Source organism: Salvelinus alpinus, chromosome 9, assembly GCF_045679555.1.
Source record: "Salvelinus alpinus chromosome 9, SLU_Salpinus.1, whole genome shotgun sequence".
In the NCBI taxonomy this organism is placed as follows: Eukaryota; Metazoa; Chordata; class Actinopteri; order Salmoniformes; family Salmonidae; genus Salvelinus; species Salvelinus alpinus.
The window spans coordinates 1,077,764-1,099,762 of NC_092094.1; the positions used below are offsets into that span (position 1 = coordinate 1,077,764).

General features: G+C 44.6%; 1 protein-coding gene across 4 annotated transcripts in view; it reads right to left on the bottom strand.

Annotated features, from left to right (window-relative positions):
- Positions 1-361: 361 nt before the first annotated feature.
- The window catches only part of LOC139584132 (E3 SUMO-protein ligase PIAS1-like), a 36,874-nt gene continuing 15,236 nt past the window's right edge, over positions 362-21,999 (bottom strand). Inside the window, exons 7-14 of one of the 4 annotated variants that reach the window (XR_011676715.1) lie at positions 18,119-18,224; positions 17,210-17,283; positions 16,591-16,751; positions 16,342-16,472; positions 10,904-11,090; positions 10,053-10,598; positions 9,947-10,015; positions 9,518-9,906 (exon numbers count right to left, since the gene is read on the bottom strand). Coding sequence is in view for 2 of the 4 variants with exons in the window: in XM_071415649.1 (XP_071271750.1) it covers positions 3,783-4,100; positions 10,421-10,598; positions 10,904-11,090; positions 16,342-16,472; positions 16,591-16,751; positions 17,210-17,283; positions 18,119-18,224 (1,155 nt within the window). In the remaining 2 variants the exon portion in view is untranslated. Of the gene's footprint in view, positions 4,156-9,516; positions 9,907-9,946; positions 10,599-10,903; positions 11,091-16,341; positions 16,473-16,590; positions 16,752-17,209; positions 17,284-18,118; positions 18,225-21,999 lie in introns of those variants that run through there. The other 3 variants (XM_071415649.1, XM_071415650.1, XR_011676714.1) reach the window with 3 other exon arrangements.

Genomic DNA, 21,999 nt, shown 5'->3' on the forward strand with positions numbered 1-21,999 from the left:
TATGAACGCTCCGGGGGCGAAACTCTGATTTTAAAACGGACTGAATTGCTTCGTGCTTCTACATCTGCATTGCTTGCTGTTTGGGGTTTTAGGCTGGGTTTCTGTACAGCACTTTGAGATATCAGCTGATGTAAGAAGGGCTTTATAAATACATTTTGATTTTGAATTTACGTACGCCCAGGACGCACTCTGGCACTCCAGATTGAATTTACGAACACACCACTAGTTAAATTATATTATTAAAAAGTTGTATTTTTTCATGATTATTGTATTTCTGTGTCCCTGATATCACTTTCCATCCCGTTTGTTGTAATTCTCCATTTAAGAAACCCCCCCCTATCTAAAATGACACCACATTCAGGAAGTCTCAGAATTTATTTGGTGGGAAAACAATGGTTTAAAAAGGTACATAATTATAAACCCTTGGTTTTATCTATTTGTCCGCGTTGTTACACTGTATGTCCCACTCAAATGTTCACCCTGCTACGCTAAATTAAAGAGAAAATTAACCAAATTTCAAAACGTTAAAATATGTTTGATAGAGAAGTGTTCACCATTATATGCTAGCTCAATCTTGCTCACTCACAGAGCTATGGTTAATTTGGGCTCCAAATGTCCACCTTGTTAGGTTCCACCCTGTTAGGATTATGCACCTAACCGGTTGGAAAATGCACCTTAAAGTTCCCGTTTTTAACCAATATTTTTTTTATAGAAAGAATACTAAAATAAATATATATTTCCCCCCCCCAAAAGTGATGAGTTCCAAAAGGCACCACCCCGTAAGAATGTCCCATTCTAGATCCTTCCATTGTTTAGGTAAGTACCTATGTAGCTGGCTGGTGGATGTTTCCCTGTTGAACCAGGCCAGATGAAACCAACATTCACCTCCACAAAATGCTGTTTACATTGATATCCATATTGAATGAAGCGGTTAAGAAACCCCACGGGCAACCTGAAACTTTCCCCACTTCATTTAAGGGGTAAATTGACCTTAAAAGGTTTTGTGCAACTAACTTAAAGATAGGGAAACTTTCAGGGGAAATATAAGAGGTACATTAACTATAGGGGTTTTATGCAGTAGCCGACCAGCAGAGGTCGTATCTTCAGGACACCGGGGACCTGGCCACTAGCTAGCGAGCTAGATAATACCGGTCTCGCCTGTTACTAGCTATCTTCTGGGGGCAATCTGGCATCTTTCAGCCAAAGATTTGATTTAACTAGTTAGTTAACAAGACATTTATTGCGTTGAGCCACGCTAGATAGCTGTGTATCCTATGCTAATCTCAGCTATAGTTGTCACAGAACAAGGATGGTTAGTTTTATATTTGTAGTTGTTTACAATGAGCCAGCCAGTCAGCGGCACGCGCCTACCGTGCACTGCCTTACCAGACTCAGATCGATTTAACTCTAAATATCACATTTAGAGGTTCCTTACCGTCTTGACGTTTAGGTTCATGGTCCTGTTTTGATGCCATTCACTTAAACTATTAAAATATCTGAAAAATCAAATCCTGGCATCGCCAAGCTCTTATTTCATTCAAAACAGTAAAGGTCAGCAAAACGGTGTCACGTCCATGACGTATAGGCATCGCGACACCATCATATGAACAGACTGCATTCAATAAAAGACAGCTGCACAAACAAAATGCCTCACGTCCGAAGAACATTCAATAACAGGAACATAATTACTTCTGCAAAAGCACCTTGATTCAACCGCTCATACACAGTGATTTATTGACTAGCTCTATTTCTTGCAGAGGCCAGAGCAAACCATTACTTGTCTGTCGTCTTGCTGTATCTATCTGTTTAATTCATACAATTATCAAACGACACAGTAGAGGCCAGAGACCATCAAAATGCTCCAAACCTCTGTTGTGATATTGACGTCATTCAATAGCACAACAGACAGAAGAAAAAAACTAAAACAGAATTGGTTTGTTACAACGATGCAGATCAAGCGACAATGACCTCTTAAATAGCATGAATCATATAATTACTAAAGAAATATCATAGGACAATAGCAATGCATATTCATGAATCATAGAATTACTAAAGAAATATCATAGGACAATAGCAATGCATATTCATGAATCATAGAATTACTAAAGAAATATCATAGGACAATAGCAATGCATATTCATGAATCGTATAATTACTAAAGAAATATCATAGGACAATAGCAATGCATATTCATGAGTCAACCAAAACTAAGAGAGAAAATAATAAATAATACTAACTGTGTACACAGGAAGGAAACAGAACAAAGGACAGAATAATGGTATCAAAACCACTATGGCCCATTCCACACTATAGGGCCTAACTGAGCCAAGCTGTACTGGCCTGGTTCCACATCCACAAAAGTTGCTGGGGGAAAAAATCCTGGAAAGAGCCAAAGAAAATCCCCAAGCCATCACAGTACCGTTCAGGTCTCGGCCCTTTAGTGTGGCTGCGGCACGTGACGCTGCTGTCACAGACCAGCCATCACCGTACCGCCCAGGTCGGCCCTTTAGTGTGGCTGCGGCACGTGATGCTGCTGTCACAGACCAGCCATCACCGTACCGCCCAGGTCGGCCCTTTAGTGTGGATGCGGCACGTGATGCTGCTGTCACAGACCATCTGTCAGGCATTCAATAGGAATTCTAGCACAGTCACACTGACAGCTCTGAATCAGACCACAAGGACACAGGTTATAGAGCTACTGGACTCTGGTGAGTGAGGAGGACAGAGGAGAGAGACAGAGAGACTGACTGAGATAGCAGGTGTGAAAAGCCATGCAGTTTGTTCTCTGTTCCAAAACAACTTCAATATACTTGGGGTTTTTGTTTTCCTTAGATGACCTGGTGAAAAAGTGAGTCAAAAGATACCCCCTGCGTGAAAATAGTGCTTACATTTAATAAGGTACCATAGTAATACACTGGATTGAAACCATTTTGTCCCCCCCCCCCCCCACATAATGTAAATTTGCTGTGTGTAACTATGATGCCAATTTCAATACTATTTTCCAAATATTTCTTTAATGTGAAAACAACTAAGGATGCACGCTGCTGTAATGTTTCCTCGGCTAACTGAAAGAGATGAGAGAGGAGCACACAAACCAGAGAAACCACAGTAGTGGATGTATAACCAGCCTGGGTACCAGTCTGTCTTGTGCTACCATTCCACTCCTTGTTACGCATGACGAGGAGTGGAATGACAGCAGACAGAATGGTACCCAGGCTAGCCTGTGTGATCCTAGTGGCAACAACAACATGGAGCACAGGGAATGCTTTTTACACAGCACACAGATCCAACAGAACTTGAAAGCATATTAATAAATAATACCTTGAAAATAATTAAATACAATATTATTGACCACAGTAAGAAATTAACGTAAAAAAAAAAAAAGGAAAAATAAATCTACAGTGATGACGAAACAAACGGACAGATTCCTCTTCTCGCTCCGAAGTCCAAACATGTTTTTGAGACAAAAATAATGCCGTCGCCGTGTAATATTGAAATACAACAGTAAAAACGAAGTACAAAAGGTCAGGGGGCACGTGAAGGAAGAGGCTGGGAAAAAAATCTTCAGTATCCACAGAAAAATATCACCTGAAGTTACTCATCATCATCATCATCGTCGGGAGCTTATATATAATAAGTCAAATTGAAAATATATATTTTTCCTCTCTGTACATAGCATTGTTTTCTCCTACTTTTTATTTTTCCTTTATTCGTCCCCTTCCGTTTCTATTTTCTCCCTCAAGTTGTTTTTCCGTTCTGTGTGAACGATCCCCCACCTCCCTTCAGTCTAACGAGATCACGTCTGGTATGGAGCCATATATGACTGTCGCCGCTGCATCAGACCTGCTCGACTGGCTGTCCCTCTCTCCATCCCTCTCTCCATCCCTCTCTCTTAAACTATTAGATGAAACAAGACTGGAGCTGCTCCCGCTGTTGCTGCCCCCATTGGCTGCTGGCAGGGCGCTGCTCCCGCCCCCGGGGGTCCCTGGTTGGTCCAGGAACATCTGGGAGGAGCTATACGGCAGGAAGCGGTTGAGGAGAAGTTCATGGTCTTCTGAGGCCGAGGCCGCCGCTGCTGCAGCCATCACCATGTTGTAATGCTACAGAGAGGAGAGAGTAGTCATTACCTGCTGCAGCCATCACCATGTTGTAATGCTACAGAGAGGAGAGAGTAGTCATTACCTGCTGCAGCCATCACCATGTTGTAATGCTACAGAGAGGAGAGAGTAGTCATTACCTGCTGCAGCCATCACCATGTTGTAATGCTACAGAGAGGAGAGAGTAGTCATTACCTGCTGCAGCCATCACCATGTTGTAATGCTACAGAGAGGAGAGAGTAGTCATTACCTGCTGCAGCCATCACCATGTTGTAATGCTACAGAGAGGAGAGAGTAGTCATTACCTGCTGCAGCCATCACCATGTTGTAATGCTACAGAGAGGAGAGAGTCATTACCTGCTGCAGCCATCACCATGTTGTAATGCTACAGAGAGGAGAGAGTCATTACCTGCTGCAGCCATCACCATGTTGTAATGCTACAGAGAGGAGAGAGTCATTACCTGCTGCAGCCATCACCATGTTGTAATGCTACAGAGAGGAGAGAGTCATTACCTGCTGCAGCCATCACCATGTTGTAATGCTACAGAGAGGAGAGAGTCATTACCTGCTGCAGCCATCACCATGTTGTAATGCTACAGAGAGGAGAGAGTAGTCATTACCTGCTGCAGCCATCACCATGTTGTAATGCTACAGAGAGGAGAGAGTCATTACCTGCTGCAGCCATCACCATGTTGTAATGCTACAGAGAGGAGAGAGTCATTACCTGCTGCAGCCATCACCATGTTGTAATGCTACAGAGAGGAGAGAGTCATTACCTGCTGCAGCCATCACCATGTTGTAATGCTACAGAGAGGAGAGAGTCATTACCTGCTGCAGCCATCACCATGTTGTAATGCTACAGAGAGGAGAGAGTCATTACCTGCTGCAGCCATCACCATGTTGTAATGCTACAGAGAGGAGAGAGTAGTCATTACCTGCTGCAGCCATCACCATGTTGTAATGCTACAGAGAGGAGAGAGTAGTCATTACCTGCTGCAGCCATCACCATGTTGTAATGCTACAGAGAGGAGAGAGTAGTCATTACCTGCTGCAGCCATCACCATGTTGTAATGCTACAGAGAGGAGAGAGTAGTCATTACCTGCTGCAGCCATCACCATGTTGTAATGCTACAGAGAGGAGAGAGTCATTACCTGCTGCAGCCATCACCATGTTGTAATGCTACAGAGAGGAGAGAGTAGTCATTACCTGCTGCAGCCATCACCATGTTGTAATGCTACAGAGAGGAGAGAGTAGTCATTACCTGCTGCAGCCATCACCATGTTGTAATGCTACAGAGAGGAGAGAGTCATTACCTGCTGCAGCCATCACCATGTTGTAATGCTACAGAGAGGAGAGAGTCATTACCTGCTGCAGCCATCACCATGTTGTAATGCTACAGAGAGGAGAGAGTCATTACCTGCTGCAGCCATCACCATGTTGTAATGCTACAGAGAGGAGAGAGTAGTCATTACCTGCTGCAGCCATCACCATGTTGTAATGCTACAGAGAGGAGAGAGTCATTACCTGCTGCAGCCATCACCATGTTGTAATGCTACAGAGAGGAGAGAGTCATTACCTGCTGCAGCCATCACCATGTTGTAATGCTACAGAGAGGAGAGAGTCATTACCTGCTGCAGCCATCACCATGTTGTAATGCTACAGAGAGGAGAGAGTAGTCATTACCTGCTGCAGCCATCACCATGTTGTAATGCTACAGAGAGGAGAGAGTAGTCATTACCTGCTGCAGCCATCACCATGTTGTAATGCTACAGAGAGGAGAGAGTCATTACCTGCTGCAGCCATCACCATGTTGTAATGCTACAGAGAGGAGAGAGTCATTACCTGCTGCAGCCATCACCATGTTGTAATGCTACAGAGAGGAGAGAGTAGTCATTACCTGCTGCAGCCATCACCATGTTGTAATGCTACAGAGAGGAGAGAGTAGTCATTACCTGCTGCAGCCATCACCATGTTGTAATGCTACAGAGAGGAGAGAGTAGTCATTACCTGCTGCAGCCATCACCATGTTGTAATGCTACAGAGAGGAGAGAGTAGTCATTACCTGCTGCAGCCATCACCATGTTGTAATGCTACAGAGAGGAGAGAGTAGTCATTACCTGCTGCAGCCATCACCATGTTGTAATGCTACAGAGAGGAGAGAGTCATTACCTGCTGCAGCCATCACCATGTTGTAATGCTACAGAGAGGAGAGAGTAGTCATTACCTGCTGCAGCCATCACCATGTTGTAATGCTACAGAGAGGAGAGAGTCATTACCTGCTGCAGCCATCACCATGTTGTAATGCTACAGAGAGGAGAGAGTCATTACCTGCTGCAGCCATCACCATGTTGTAATGCTACAGAGAGGAGAGAGTCATTACCTGCTGCAGCCATCACCATGTTGTAATGCTACAGAGAGGAGAGAGTCATTACCTGCTGCAGCCATCACCATGTTGTAATGCTACAGAGAGGAGAGAGTAGTCATTACCTGCTGCAGCCATCACCATGTTGTAATGCTACAGAGAGGAGAGAGTCATTACCTGCTGCAGCCATCACCATGTTGTAATGCTACAGAGAGGAGAGAGTCATTACCTGCTGCAGCCATCACCATGTTGTAATGCTACAGAGAGGAGAGAGTCATTACCTGCTGCAGCCATCACCATGTTGTAATGCTACAGAGAGGAGAGAGTCATTACCTGCTGCAGCCATCACCATGTTGTAATGCTACAGAGAGGAGAGAGTCATTACCTGCTGCAGCCATCACCATGTTGTAATGCTACAGAGAGGAGAGAGTCATTACCTGCTGCAGCCATCACCATGTTGTAATGCTACAGAGAGGAGAGAGTAGTCATTACCTGCTGCAGCCATCACCATGTTGTAATGCTACAGAGAGGAGAGAGTAGTCATTACCTGCTGCAGCCATCACCATGTTGTAATGCTACAGAGAGGAGAGAGTAGTCATTACCTGCTGCAGCCATCACCATGTTGTAATGCTACAGAGAGGAGAGAGTAGTCATTACCTGCTGCAGCCATCACCATGTTGTAATGCTACAGAGAGGAGAGAGTAGTCATTACCTGCTGCAGCCATCACCATGTTGTAATGCTACAGAGAGGAGAGAGTAGTCATTACCTGCTGCAGCCATCACCATGTTGTAATGCTACAGAGAGGAGAGAGTAGTCATTACCTGCTGCAGCCATCACCATGTTGTAATGCTACAGAGAGGAGAGAGTAGTCATTACCTGCTGCAGCCATCACCATGTTGTAATGCTACAGAGAGGAGAGAGTAGTCATTACCTGCTGCAGCCATCACCATGTTGTAATGCTACAGAGAGGAGAGAGTAGTCATTACCTGCTGCAGCCATCACCATGTTGTAATGCTACAGAGAGGAGAGAGTAGTCATTACCTGCTGCAGCCATCACCATGTTGTAATGCTACAGAGAGGAGAGAGTAGTCATTACCTGCTGCAGCCATCACCATGTTGTAATGCTACAGAGAGGAGAGAGTAGTCATTACCTGCTGCAGCCATCACCATGTTGTAATGCTACAGAGAGGAGAGAGTAGTCATTACCTGCTGCAGCCATCACCATGTTGTAATGCTACAGAGAGGAGAGAGTAGTCATTACCTGCTGCAGCCATCACCATGTTGTAATGCTACAGAGAGGAGAGAGTAGTCATTACCTGCTGCAGCCATCACCATGTTGTAATGCTACAGAGAGGAGAGAGTAGTCATTACCTGCTGCAGCCATCACCATGTTGTAATGCTACAGAGAGGAGAGAGTAGTCATTACCTGCTGCAGCCATCACCATGTTGTAATGCTACAGAGAGGAGAGAGTCATTACCTGCTGCAGCCATCACCATGTTGTAATGCTACAGAGAGGAGAGAGTCATTACCTGCTGCAGCCATCACCATGTTGTAATGCTACAGAGAGGAGAGAGTCATTACCTGCTGCAGCCATCACCATGTTGTAATGCTACAGAGAGGAGAGAGTCATTACCTGCTGCAGCCATCACCATGTTGTAATGCTACAGAGAGGAGAGAGTAGTCATTACCTGCTGCAGCCATCACCATGTTGTAATGCTACAGAGAGGAGAGAGTAGTCATTACCTGCTGCAGCCATCACCATGTTGTAATGCTACAGAGAGGAGAGAGTCATTACCTGCTGCAGCCATCACCATGTTGTAATGCTACAGAGAGGAGAGAGTAGTCATTACCTGCTGCAGCCATCACCATGTTGTAATGCTACAGAGAGGAGAGAGTAGTCATTACCTGCTGCAGCCATCACCATGTTGTAATGCTACAGAGAGGAGAGAGTCATTACCTGCTGCAGCCATCACCATGTTGTAATGCTACAGAGAGGAGAGAGTCATTACCTGCTGCAGCCATCACCATGTTGTAATGCTACAGAGAGGAGAGAGTCATTACCTGCTGCAGCCATCACCATGTTGTAATGCTACAGAGAGGAGAGAGTAGTCATTACCTGCTGCAGCCATCACCATGTTGTAATGCTACAGAGAGGAGAGAGTAGTCATTACCTGCTGCAGCCATCACCATGTTGTAATGCTACAGAGAGGAGAGAGTCATTACCTGCTGCAGCCATCACCATGTTGTAATGCTACAGAGAGGAGAGAGTCATTACCTGCTGCAGCCATCACCATGTTGTAATGCTACAGAGAGGAGAGAGTCATTACCTGCTGCAGCCATCACCATGTTGTAATGCTACAGAGAGGAGAGAGTAGTCATTACCTGCTGCAGCCATCACCATGTTGTAATGCTACAGAGAGGAGAGAGTAGTCATTACCTGCTGCAGCCATCACCATGTTGTAATGCTACAGAGAGGAGAGAGTAGTCATTACCTGCTGCAGCCATCACCATGTTGTAATGCTACAGAGAGGAGAGAGTAGTCATTACCTGCTGCAGCCATCACCATGTTGTAATGCTACAGAGAGGAGAGAGTAGTCATTACCTGCTGCAGCCATCACCATGTTGTAATGCTACAGAGAGGAGAGAGTAGTCATTACCTGCTGCAGCCATCACCATGTTGTAATGCTACAGAGAGGAGAGAGTAGTCATTACCTGCTGCAGCCATCACCATGTTGTAATGCTACAGAGAGGAGAGAGTAGTCATTACCTGCTGCAGCCATCACCATGTTGTAATGCTACAGAGAGGAGAGAGTAGTCATTACCTGCTGCAGCCATCACCATGTTGTAATGCTACAGAGAGGAGAGAGTAGTCATTACCTGCTGCAGCCATCACCATGTTGTAATGCTACAGAGAGGAGAGAGTCATTACCTGCTGCAGCCATCACCATGTTGTAATGCTACAGAGAGGAGAGAGTCATTACCTGCTGCAGCCATCACCATGTTGTAATGCTACAGAGAGGAGAGAGTCATTACCTGCTGCAGCCATCACCATGTTGTAATGCTACAGAGAGGAGAGAGTAGTCATTACCTGCTGCAGCCATCACCATGTTGTAATGCTACAGAGAGGAGAGAGTAGTCATTACCTGACGGTGGTATTCTGTGAAGTCATTACCTGACGGTGGTATTCTGTGAAGTCATTACCTGACGGTGGTATTCTGTGAAGTCATTACCTGACGGTGGTATTCTGTGAAGTCATTACCTGACGGTGGTATTCTGTGAAGTCATTACCTGACGGTGGTATTCTGTGAAGTCATTACCTGACGGTGGTATTCTGTGAAGTCATTACCTGATGGTGGTATTCTGTGAAGTCATTACCCGATGGTGGTTGTCTGGTTCTATTCTGTGAAGTCATTACCTGATGATTCTATTCTGTGAAGTCATTACCTGATGGTGGTTGTCTGGTTCTATTCTGTGAAGTCATTACCTGATGATTCTATTCTGTGAAGTCATTACCTGATGGTGGTTGTCTGGTTCTATTCTGTGAAGTCATTACCTGATGGTTGTCTGGTTCTATTCTGTGAAGTCATTACCCGATGGTGGTTGTCTGGTTCTATTCTGTGAAGTCATTACCTGATGATTCTATTCTGTGAAGTCATTACCTGATGGTGGTTGTCTGGTTCTATTCTGTGAAGTCATTACCTGATGGTTGTCTGGTTCTATTCTGTGAAGTCATTACCTGATCGTTGTCTGGTTCTATTCTGTGAAGTCATTACCTGATGGTTGTCTGGTTCTATTCTGTGAAGTCATTACCTGATGGTTGTCTGGTTCTATTCTGTGAAGTCATTACCTGATGGTTGTCTGGTTCTATTCTGTGAAGTCATTACCTGATGGTTGTCTGGTTCTATCCTGTGAAGTCATTACCTGTTGGTTGTCTGGTTCTATTCTGTGAAGTCATTACCTGTTGGTTGTCTCCCTGGAGGAATGAGAAGAAGTTGAGGTCCAGGTCATTGGGGGTGTGGTAGTAGTGGCTGTAGTCCTGTATGAGGGGGGGGGGAGGAGGGATATAGCTGGTCTCAACAGGAGGCATGCTGGGAGCTCTGGCCACCGGAGACGCCTGGCTGTGGAGGTTCAACACTCTGTGGGGAGAACATAACACCAGGTCAGAACAGTCCGGCTGGTGCTCAGTGGGCCCGAAACAGACAGTAGTCTGACTGGTGTTCAGTCGGCCCGAAAGCCAAGGAAGACAACTGAATAAAACAATAGTAGCTTGGTGCTGTGACAAATCTGTCCTCTTTTCGTCGCAGACAGGTGATAACAATATGGCGGAAGCTCATCATAAGGCTGGCTTAGCTTTCAACTGCTCACTTCTTTCAAATTCACGCAATGACAGGAAAGGATGAGTGGACAGATTGTATTTGTAGGATTTTGTGATTGGACATACCCCTTGCTGGCAGGCGGCGAGGCAGGGGACAGCGAGGAGGAGGGACAGGCCCTCTTGAGAGGAGGCTCATCGTCCAGATCGTCATCTGAAGAGCTGTCTAGAGTCAGATCGATCACCACCACCTTATTGGTACTGCTGTGGGATGAGCTGTTCCTGTGGTGCTCCGATTCTACTGTCCGACACGAGTCTATGGCAGACAGAGAGACAGAGACAGACAGAGAGAGAGAAAGAGAGAGACAGAGACAGACAGAGAGACAGACAGAGACAAGTCCAACTTCAGTCAAGTTGGTTGTTGCTCATTTCTAGACAGCCATTTTTAAGTCTTGCCATAGATTTTCAAGCAGATCTAAGTCAAAACAGTAACTTGGCCACTCAGGCTCATTCACTGTCATCTTGGTAAACAACTGCAGTGTAGATCTGGCCTTGTGTTTTAGGTTATTGTCCTGCTGAAAGGTGAATTAATCTCCCAGTGTCTGTTGGAAAGCAGACTGAACCAGGTTTTCCTCTAGGATTTTGTCTGTGGTTAGCTCAATTCTGTTTACTTGTATCCTAAAAATAAACTCCCTAGTCCTTAATTATTACAAGCATACCCATAACATGATGCAGCCACAACTATGCTTGAAAATATGAAGAGTGGTACTCAGTGATGTGTTGTTGGATTTGCCCCAAACATAGCACTTTCTATTCAGGACATTAAGTTAATTTCTTTGCCACATTTTTTTAAAGTATTACTTTAGTGCCTTGATACAAACAGGATGCATGTTTTGGAATATTTGTATTATGTACAGGCTTCCTTCTTTTCACTCTGTCATTTAGATTAGTATTGTGGAGTAACTACAATGTTGTTGATCCATCCTCAGTTTTCTCCTTTCACAGCCATTCAACTCATCCAGGACATCATCCACCCGAGCCACGGCCTGTTCACCCCGCTATCATCCAGAAGGCGAGGTCAGTACAGGTGCATCAAAGCAGGGACCGAGAGACTGAAAAACAGCTTCTATCTCAAATCAAATCAAATCAAATTTTATTAGTCACATACACATGGTTAGCAGATGTTAATGCGAGTGTAGCGAAATGCTTGTGCTTCTAGTTCCGACAATGCAGTAATAACCAACAGTAATCTAACCTAACAATTCCACACTACTACCTTACACACACACACAAGTGTAAAGGGATAAAGAATATGTACATAAAGATATATGAATGAGTGGTGGTACAGAACGGCATGGCAGATGCAGTAGATGGTATAGAGTACGGTATATACATATGAGATGAGTACTGTAGGGTATGTAAACATAAAGTGGCATAGTTTAAAGTGGCTAGTGGTACATGTATTGCATAAAGATGGCAAGATGCAGTAGATGATATAGAGTACAGTATATATACATATGAGATGGGTAATGTAGGGTATGTAAACATTGTATTAAGTGGCATTGCTTAAAGTGGCTAGTGGTACATTTTTACATAATTTCCATCAATTCCCATTTTTAAGTGGCTGGAGTTGAGTCAGTATGTTGGCAGCGGCCGCTAAATGTTAGTGGTGGCTGTTTAACAGTCTGATGGCCTTGAGATAGAAGCTGTTTTTCAGTCTCTCGGTCCCTGCTTTGATGCACCTGTACTGACCTCGCCTTCTGGATGATAGCGGGGTGAACAGGCAGTGGCTTGGGTGGTTGTTGTCCTTGATGATCTTTATGGCCTTCCTGTGACATCGGGTGGTGTAGGTGTCCTGGAGGGCAGGTAGTTTGCCCCTGGTGATGCGTTCTGCAGACCTCACTACCCTCTGGAGAGCCTTACGGTTGTGGGCGGAGCAGTTGCCGTACCAGGCGGTGATACAGCCCGACAGGATGCTCTCGATTGTGCATCTGTAGAAGTTTGTGAGTGCTTTTGGTGACAAGCCGAATTTCTTCAGCCTCCTGAGGTTGAAGAGGCGCTGCTGCGCCTTCTTCACAACGCTGTCTGTGTGGGTGGACCAGTTCAGTTTGTCCGTGATGTGTACACCGAGGAACTTAAAACTTTCCACCTTCTCCACTACTGACCCGTCGATGTGGATAGGGGGGTGCTCCCTCTGCTGTTTCCTGAAGTCCACAATCATCTCCTTTGTTTTGTTGACGTTGAGTATGAGGTTATTTTCCTGACACCACACTCCGAGGGCCCTCACCTCCTCCCTGTAGGCCGTCTCGTCGTTGTTGGTGATCAAGCCTACCACTGTAGTGTCATCCGCAAACTTGATGATTGAGTTGGAGGCGTGCATGGCCACGCAGTCGTGGGTGAACAGGGAGTACAGGAGAGGGCTCAGAACGCACCCTTGTGGGGCCCCAGTGTTGAGGATCAGCGGGGTGGAGATGTTGTTACCTACCCTCACCACCTGGGGGCGGCCCGTCAGGAAGTCCAGGACCCAGTTGCACAGGGCGGGGTCGAGACCCAGGGTCTCGAGCTTGATGACGAGTTTGGAGGGTACTATGGTGTTAAATGCTGAGCTGTAATCGATGAACAGCATTCTCACATGGGTATTCCTCTTGTCCAGATGGGTTAGGGCAGTGTGCAGTGTGGTTGCGATTGCGTCGTCTGTGGACCTATTGGGTCGGTAAGCAAATTGGAGTGGGTCTAGGGTGTCCGGTAGGGTGGAGGTGATATGGTCCTTGACTAGTCTCTCAAAGCACTTCATGATGACGGAAGTGAGTGCTACGGGGCGGTAGTCGTTTAGCTCAGTTACCTTAGCTTTCTTGGGAACAGGAACAATGGTGGCCCTCTTGAAGCATGTGGGAACAGCAGACTGGGATAAGGATTGATTGAATATGTCCGTAAACACACCAGCCAGCTGGTCTGCGCATGCTCTGAGGACGCGGCTGGGAATGCCGTCTGGGCCTGCAGCCTTGCGAGGGTTAACACGTTTAAATGTTTTACTCACCTCGGCTGCAGTGAAGGAGAGCCCGCAGGTTTTGGTAGGGGGCCGTGTCAGTGGCACTGTATTGTCCTCAAAGCGGGCAAAAAAGTTGTTTAGCCTGTCTGGGAGCAAGACATCCTGGTCCTCGACGGGGCTGGTTTTCTTTTTGTAATCCGTGATTGACTGTAGACCCTGCCACATACCTCTTGTGTCTGAGCTGTTGAATTTCGACTCGATTTTGTCTCTGTACTGAGACTTAGCCTGTTTGATTGCCTTGCGGAGAGAATAGCTACACTGTTTGTATTCGGTCATGCTTCCGGTCACCTTGCCCTGGTTAAAAGCAGTGGTTCGCGCTTTCAGTTTCACGCGAATGCTGCCGTCAATCCACGGTTTCTGGTTTGGGAATGTTTTTATCGTTGCTGTGGGTACGACATCGTCAATGCACTTCCTAATGAACTCGCTCACCGAATCAGCATATTCGTCAATATTGTTGTTGGACGCGATGCGGAACATATTCCAATCCGCGTGATCGAAGCAGTCTTGAAGCGTGGATTCAGATTGGTCGGACCAGCGTTGAACAGACCTGAGCGCGGGAGCTTGTTGTTTGAGTTTTTGTTTGTAGGCTGGAATCAACAAAATGGAGTCGTGGTCAGCTTTTCCGAAAGGGGGGCGGGGGAGGGCCTTATAAGCGTCGCGGAAATTAGTATAACAATGGTCTAGTGTTTTTCCAGCCCTGGTAGCACAATCGATATGCTGATAGAATTTAGGGAGTTTTGTTTTTAGATTAGCCTTGTTAAAATCCCCAGCTACGATGAATGCAGCCTCAGGGTGTGTGGTTTCCAGTTTACAAAGAGTCAGATAAAGTTCGTTCAGGGCCATCGATGTGTCTGCTTGGGGGGGAATGTATACGGCTGTGATTATGATTGACGAGAATTCCCTTGGTAGATAATGCGGTCGACATTTGATTGTGAGGAGTTCTAGATCAGGTGAACAGAACGACTTGAGTTCTTGTGTGTTGTTATGATGATCACACCACTTCTCGTTAATCATAAGGCATACCCCCCCGCCCCTCTTCTTACCGGAAAGATGTTTGTTTCTGTCGGCGCGATGCATGAAGAAACCAGCTGGCTGCACCGACTCCGTTAGCGTCCCTTGAGTTAGCCATGTTTCCGTGAAGCAGAGCACGTTGCAATCCCTGATGTCTCTCTGGAATGCTACCCGTGCTCGGATTTCATCAACCTTATTGTCAAGAGACTGGACATTGGCGAGTAGTATGCTAGGGAGTGGAGCGCGATGTGCCCGTCTCCGAAGCCTGACCACGAGACCGCCACGTTTTCCCCTTTTTCGGCGTCGCACAGGGTCGCCGGCTGGGATCAGATCCATTGTATTGTGTGGAAGGCAAAACACTGGATCCGTTTCGGGAAAGTCATATTCCTGGTAGGAACGATGATGAGTTGACGTTAATCGTATATTCAGTAGTTCCTCCCGACTGTATGTAATGAAACCTAAGATTACCCGGGGTACCGATGTAAGAAATAACACGTAAAAAAACAAAATACTGCATATTTTCCAAGGAACACGAAGCGAGGCAGCCATCTCTTTTCGGCGCCGGAAGTAAGGACCATCAAGGCCATCAGACTGTTAAATAGCCATCACTAGCCAGATAGCACCCAGTTACTCAACCCTGCACCTTAGAGGCTGCTGCCTTTTATACAGAGACATGGAATCACTGGTCACTTTCATATTGTTTACATGCTGCTGTACTCATGTCATATGTATATACTGTATTCTATTCTACTGTATTTTAGTCAATGCCACTCCAACATTGCTCATCCTAATATTTATATATTTCTTAATTCCATTCCTTTACTTTAGATTTGTGTGTATTGTTGTGAATTGTTAGGTATTAACACTGTTGGAGCTAGGAACACAAGCATTTCACTACACCCAAAATAACATCTGCTAAATATGTGTATGTGACCAATAAATGTTGATTTAAACTATTTTAGTCACCATTGGCCTCATGGTGAAACCCCTGAGCGGTTTCCTTCCTCTCCGGCAACTGAGTTAGGAAGGATGCCTGTATCTTTGTAGTGACTGGGTGTATTAATACACCATCCAAAGTGTAATTAATAACTTCACCATGCTCAAAGGGATATTCAATGTCTGTTTATTGTTTTGTTTACCCATCTACCAATAGGTGCCCTTCTTTACAAGCCATTGGAAAACCTCCCTGGTCTTTGTGGTTGAATCTGTGTTTAAAATTCCCTGCTCGACTGAGGGACCTTACAGATAATTGTATGTTTGGGGTACAGAGATGAGGTAGTCATTCAGAAATCATCTTAAACACTATTATTACACACAGAGTGAGTCCATGACACTTATGTGACTTGTTAAGCACATATTTACTCCTGAACTTAAGGCTTGCCATAACAAAGGAGTTGAATACTTAATAACTCAAGACATCTCAGCTTTTGATTTTTTTAATGAATTTGTATAAATGGTGCTACTATGATACCAGAAGGGCTACGAAGCCGGAGGAATCCCCACGTACCGTCCTCCCCGTTGAACGAAGCAGACACCTCTGTGACCTCCTTCTTCGACCTCATGGGATACCAGTTCCCGTCCTCCTTAAACTGGATCTCATCACAGTCCTCACAGCTGTTTAGGATCTCCATGAACAACCTGCACACACACACACACAGACAGGGGTTCAGAAATAGTGTGTGCTACTGTACTGCAATGCATTGCATGACTGTTCATTCAATGTGAAACATCCCCAGAGAGGTGCAGCAGAACGAACCCGTCGATGATGAGGTGTTGGTAGGGGGCCTTCTGATCACACACAGGACACACCCAGGTGGGTTTCTTCTCATTCATCTGGATGTAAAGCGTCGCGTCGAAACACTGCAGGTGGGAACACGTCAGCGCTCTGCACGGGATCATCAGACGCATCTTCCCCAGCTACACAAAACACACAGGAAACAGGAAACAGGAAGATGAATACACATCAACATCACGAGGACCAGCTAGACAAACACACAGGAAACAGAAGGATGAATATCGTGCTGTTTGTAGCCTCAGTGGGATGACAGAACTTCTGATTGTGATGTGGTTGTTTTACCTAATCTACCTACTTTTACCCAAGTTGATCACTGATTGATCGAGTCTGATTAGTTGATCACTGATTGATCGAGTCTGATTAGTTGATCACTGATTGATCGAGTCTGATTAGTTGATCACTGATTGATCGAGTCTGATTAGTTGATCACTGATTGATCGAGTCTGATTAGTTGATCACTGATTGATCGAGTCTGATTAGTTGATCACTGATTGATCGAGTCTGATTAGTTGATCACTGATTGATCGATTCTGATTAAGAACGTCTGCTAAATAACTAAAATGTAAATGAGTGTACGTACCGGACAGAGTAGAGAGACTCGTAGACTGGTGGTCGCAATCTCACTGTCAGGGTCAGCTGTTAACTTCTCTTTGACTGTGGAGAGAGAGAGAGACAACACAATCTCTGCTGTTAACTTCTCTCTGACTGTGGAGAGAGAGAGAGACAACACAATCTCTGCTGTTAACTTCTCTTTGACTGTGGAGAGAGAGAGAGACAACACAATCTCTGCTGTTAACTTCTCTCTGACTGTGGAGAGAGAGAGAGACAACACAATCTCTGCTGTTAACTTCTCTCTGACTGTGGAGAGAGAGAGAGACAACACAATCTCTGCTGTTAACTTCTCTCTGACTGTGCAGAGAGAGAGAGACAACACAATCTCTGCTGTTAACTTCTCTTTGACTGTGGAGAGAGAGAGAGACAACACAATCTCTGCTGTTAACTTCTCTCTGACTGTGGAGAGAGAGAGAGACAACACAATCTCTGCTGTTAACTTCTCTCTGACTGTGGAGAGAGAGAGAGACAACACAATCTCTGCTGTTAACTTCTCTCTGGCTGTGGAGAGAGAGAGAGACAACACAATCTCTGCTGTTAACTTCTCTCTGACTGTGGAGAGAGAGAGAGACAACACAATCTCTGCTGTTAACTTCTCTCTGACTGTGGAGAGAGAGAGAGACAACACAATCTCTGCTGTTAACTTCTCTCTGACTGTGCAGAGAGAGAGAGACAACACAATCTCTGCTGTTAACTTCTCTCTGACTGTGCAGAGAGAGAGACAACACAGAACATAATGAGCTGGATGTTACCAATAAAGATGCCATTCTCCCGTTCCATTTCCCTAGCCTGGTGCTATTGAGGCAGCTCCTATGGTCATGAGGGACTTGGGTTTATGGGACCATGCAGCAACGTCTAATATCAGAGAGCCACCTACTGAGAGCTCTGGAGTGGTCTGGGTTGCGGATGCCTTTGGCCCGTAGTCTCTGTAGCAGGGTTGTGGATGTCTGCTGTCGGACCAGGTAAACTGCCATGGAGAAACTCTGAGAGAGGAGACAACAGGAAGGAGCTTGTCACCATGAACCATGATGACTCAACACCGTACATGAAAACCATGATTTAACCCTTATACTACTGACCGGGGTCATTTTGGGCATTGGATTGAGAAAAAAATGCTCCCAAATACTCTGACCACCCGCCAATATGGTTGGTATGAATATAGTTCTTAATTTTTCTACATATCAAAAATTGGTAAATGGTATACAAACTCTGCCAATGGTATAAATATTTGATTAAACTAACATTTAGAACTCAGATCCACTCCACATTAGGACTGACCCCATTTAGAACTCAGATCCACATTAGGACTGACCCCATATAAAACTCAGATCCACTCCACATCAGGACTGACCCCATTTAGAACTCAGATCCACATTAGGACTGACCCCATATAAAACTCAGATCCACTCCACATTAGAACTGACCCCATTTAGAACTCAGATCCACATTAGGACTGACCCCATATAAAACTCAGATCCACTCCACATTAGAACTGACCCCATTTAGAACTCAGATCCACATTAGGACTGACCCCATATAAAACTCAGATCCACTCCACATCAGGACTGATCCCATTTAGAACTCAGATCCACTCCACATTAGGACTGACCCCATTTAGAACTCAGATCCACTCCACATTAGAACTGACCCCATATAAAACTCAGATCCACTCCACATTAGGACTGACCCCATTTAGAACTCAGATCCACTCCACATTAGAACTGACCCCATATAAAACTCAGATCCACTCCACATTAGGACTGACCCCATATAAAACTCAGATCCACTCCACATTAGAACTGACCCCATATAAAACTCAGATCCACTCCACATTAGGACTGACCCCATTTAGAACTCAGTTCCACTCCACATTAGGACTGACCCCATTTAGAACTCAGATCCACTCCACATTAGAACTGACCCCATTTAGAACTCAGATCCACTCCACATTAGGACTGACCCCATTTAGAACTCAGATCCACTCCACATTAGAACTGACCCCATATAAAACTCAGATCCACATTAGGACTGACCCCATTTAGAACTCAGATCCACTCCACATCAGGACTGACCCCATTTAGAACTCAGATCCACTCCACATTAGGACTGACCCCATATAGAACTCAGATCCACTCCACATCAGGACTAACCCCATTTAGAACTCAGATCCACTCCACATTAGGACTGACCCCATATAGAACTCAGATCCACTCCACATCAGGACTGACCCCATTTAGAACTCAGATCCACTCCACATTAGGACTGACCCCATATAGAACTCAGATCCACTCCACATCAGGACTGACCCCATTTAGAACTCAGATCCACTCCACATTAGGACTGACCCCATATAGAACTCAGATCCACTCCACATTAGGACTGACCCCATTTAGTTGACTGGACCATTGTTTGATTGAAAGGTTGTTGGTCGACCAAGATATTTTTAGTTGAGCAGTGGCAAATATATAAAATCATTTATGAGCACTAGCTTTGGCCCGGACGTTGACAATGTTTCAAGTTCCTTGCAGACAGGCCATGTGTAGCCACTGTGATTTATAGGATAGTTATTTTTAAAATCAGGATATTTTCTACCTGCGGGCTGCAATGTTTTTATTTGATGGCTTTATGTAGGCTATTTTTACATTTTGGCAACGGAAGTTACTTTTAGATTTGTATAATTTTCCATTTAGATATACAGTGCATTCATAAAGTATTCAGACCCTTTGACGTTTTCCACATTTTGTTACGTTGCAGCCTTATTCAAAAATGTATTAAATTGTTTATTTCCCTCATCAATCTACACACAATACCCCATCACAATACCACATAATGACATCACAATACCCCATCACGACATCACAATACCCCATAATGACATCACAATACGCCATAATGACATCACAATTCCCCACTGTGAGTAGAAGCATCCTGCCATAGGCCCTCCCACTCCCATTGTTTCACTAGCAGCCATGATAATGCTGTGGCGTGCATAAAGAAAACTAAGCCATTTGTTTGGTCACTGTTTCACTAGCAGCCATGATAATGCTGTGGTGTGAATAAAGAAAACGAAGCCATTTGTTTGGTCACTGTTTCACTAGCAGCCATGATAATGCTGTGGTGTGAATAAAGAAAACGAAGCCATTTGTTTGGTCACTGTTTCACTAGCAGCCATGATAATGCTGTGGTGTGAATAAAGAAAACGAAGCCATTTGTTTGGTCACTGTTTCACTAGCAGCCATGATAATGCTGTGGTGTGAATAAAGAAAACGAAGCCATTTGTTTGGTCACTGTTTCACTAGCAGCCATGATAATGCTGTGGTGTGAATAAAGAAAACGAAGCCATTTGTTTGGTCATTGTCTTTCAGGATCAATGGATGAATCAATTTGTCAATAAAATAACAGAAAGTAGTCATACTTGACTTATTCCACATTTTGTTGTATTATAGCCTGAATTATAAACAGATTAAAAAAATATATATAAGATCTCACCCATCTACACACAATAGCCCATAATGACATCACAATACCCCATAATGACATCACAATACCCCATAATGACATCACAATACCCCATAATGACATCACAATACCCCATAATGACATCACAATACCCCATAATGACATCACAATAGCCCATAAAAACAAAGTGAAAACATGTTTTTAGAAATGTTTTCAAAAGTATAGAAAATTTAAAATTAAATATCATTTACATTCAGTACCAGTCAACAGTTCGGACACACCTACTCAGGGTTTATCTTCATTTTGACTATTTTCTACATTTTAGAATAATAGTGAAGACATCAAAACTATGAAATAACACATATGGTATCAAGTAGTAAACAAATTAAAATATATTTTATATTTGAGATTCTTCAAAGTAGCCACCTTTGCCTGGATGACCGCTTTGCACACTCTTTGCATTTTCTCAACCAGCTTCACGAGGTAGTCACCTGGAATGCATTTCAATTAACAGGTGTGCCTTTTTAAAAGTCAATTTGTGGAATTTCTTTCCTTCTGAATGTATTTGAGCCAATCAGTTGTGCTGTGACATGGTAGGGGTGGTATACAGAAGATAGCCCTATTTGGTAAAAGAGCAGGTCCATATTATGGCAAGAACAGCTCAAATAAGCAAAGAGAAACGACAGTCCATCATTACTTTAAGACATGAAGGTCAGTCAATACTGAACATTTCAAGAACTTTTTCTTCAAGTGCAGACACAAAAACCATCAGGCACTATGATGAAACTGGCTCTCATGAGGACTGTCACAGGAAAGGAAGACCCAGAGTTACCTCTGCTGCAGAGGATAAATTCATTCGAGTTACCAGCCTAGGAAATTGCAGCCCAAATAAATGCTTCAGAGTTCAAGTAACACACACATCTCAACATCAACTGTTCAGAGGAGTCTGTGTGAATCAGGCCTTCATGGTCAAATTGCTGCAAAGAAACAACTACTAATGGACACCAATAAAAAGAAGAGACTTGCTTGGGCCAAGAAACACGAGCAATGGACATTAGACCAGTGGAATTAGAATTCAAGGCACACTTAACCAGCATGGCTACCACAGCATTCTGCAGCGATAAGCCATCCCATCTGATTTGCACTTAGTGGGACTATCATTTGTTTTTCAACAGGACAATGACCCAAAACACACCTCCAGGCTGTGTAAGGGCTATCTGACCAAGAAGGAGAGTGATGGAGTGCTGCATCAGATGACCTGGCCTCCACAATCACCCAACCTAAACCCAATTAAGATGG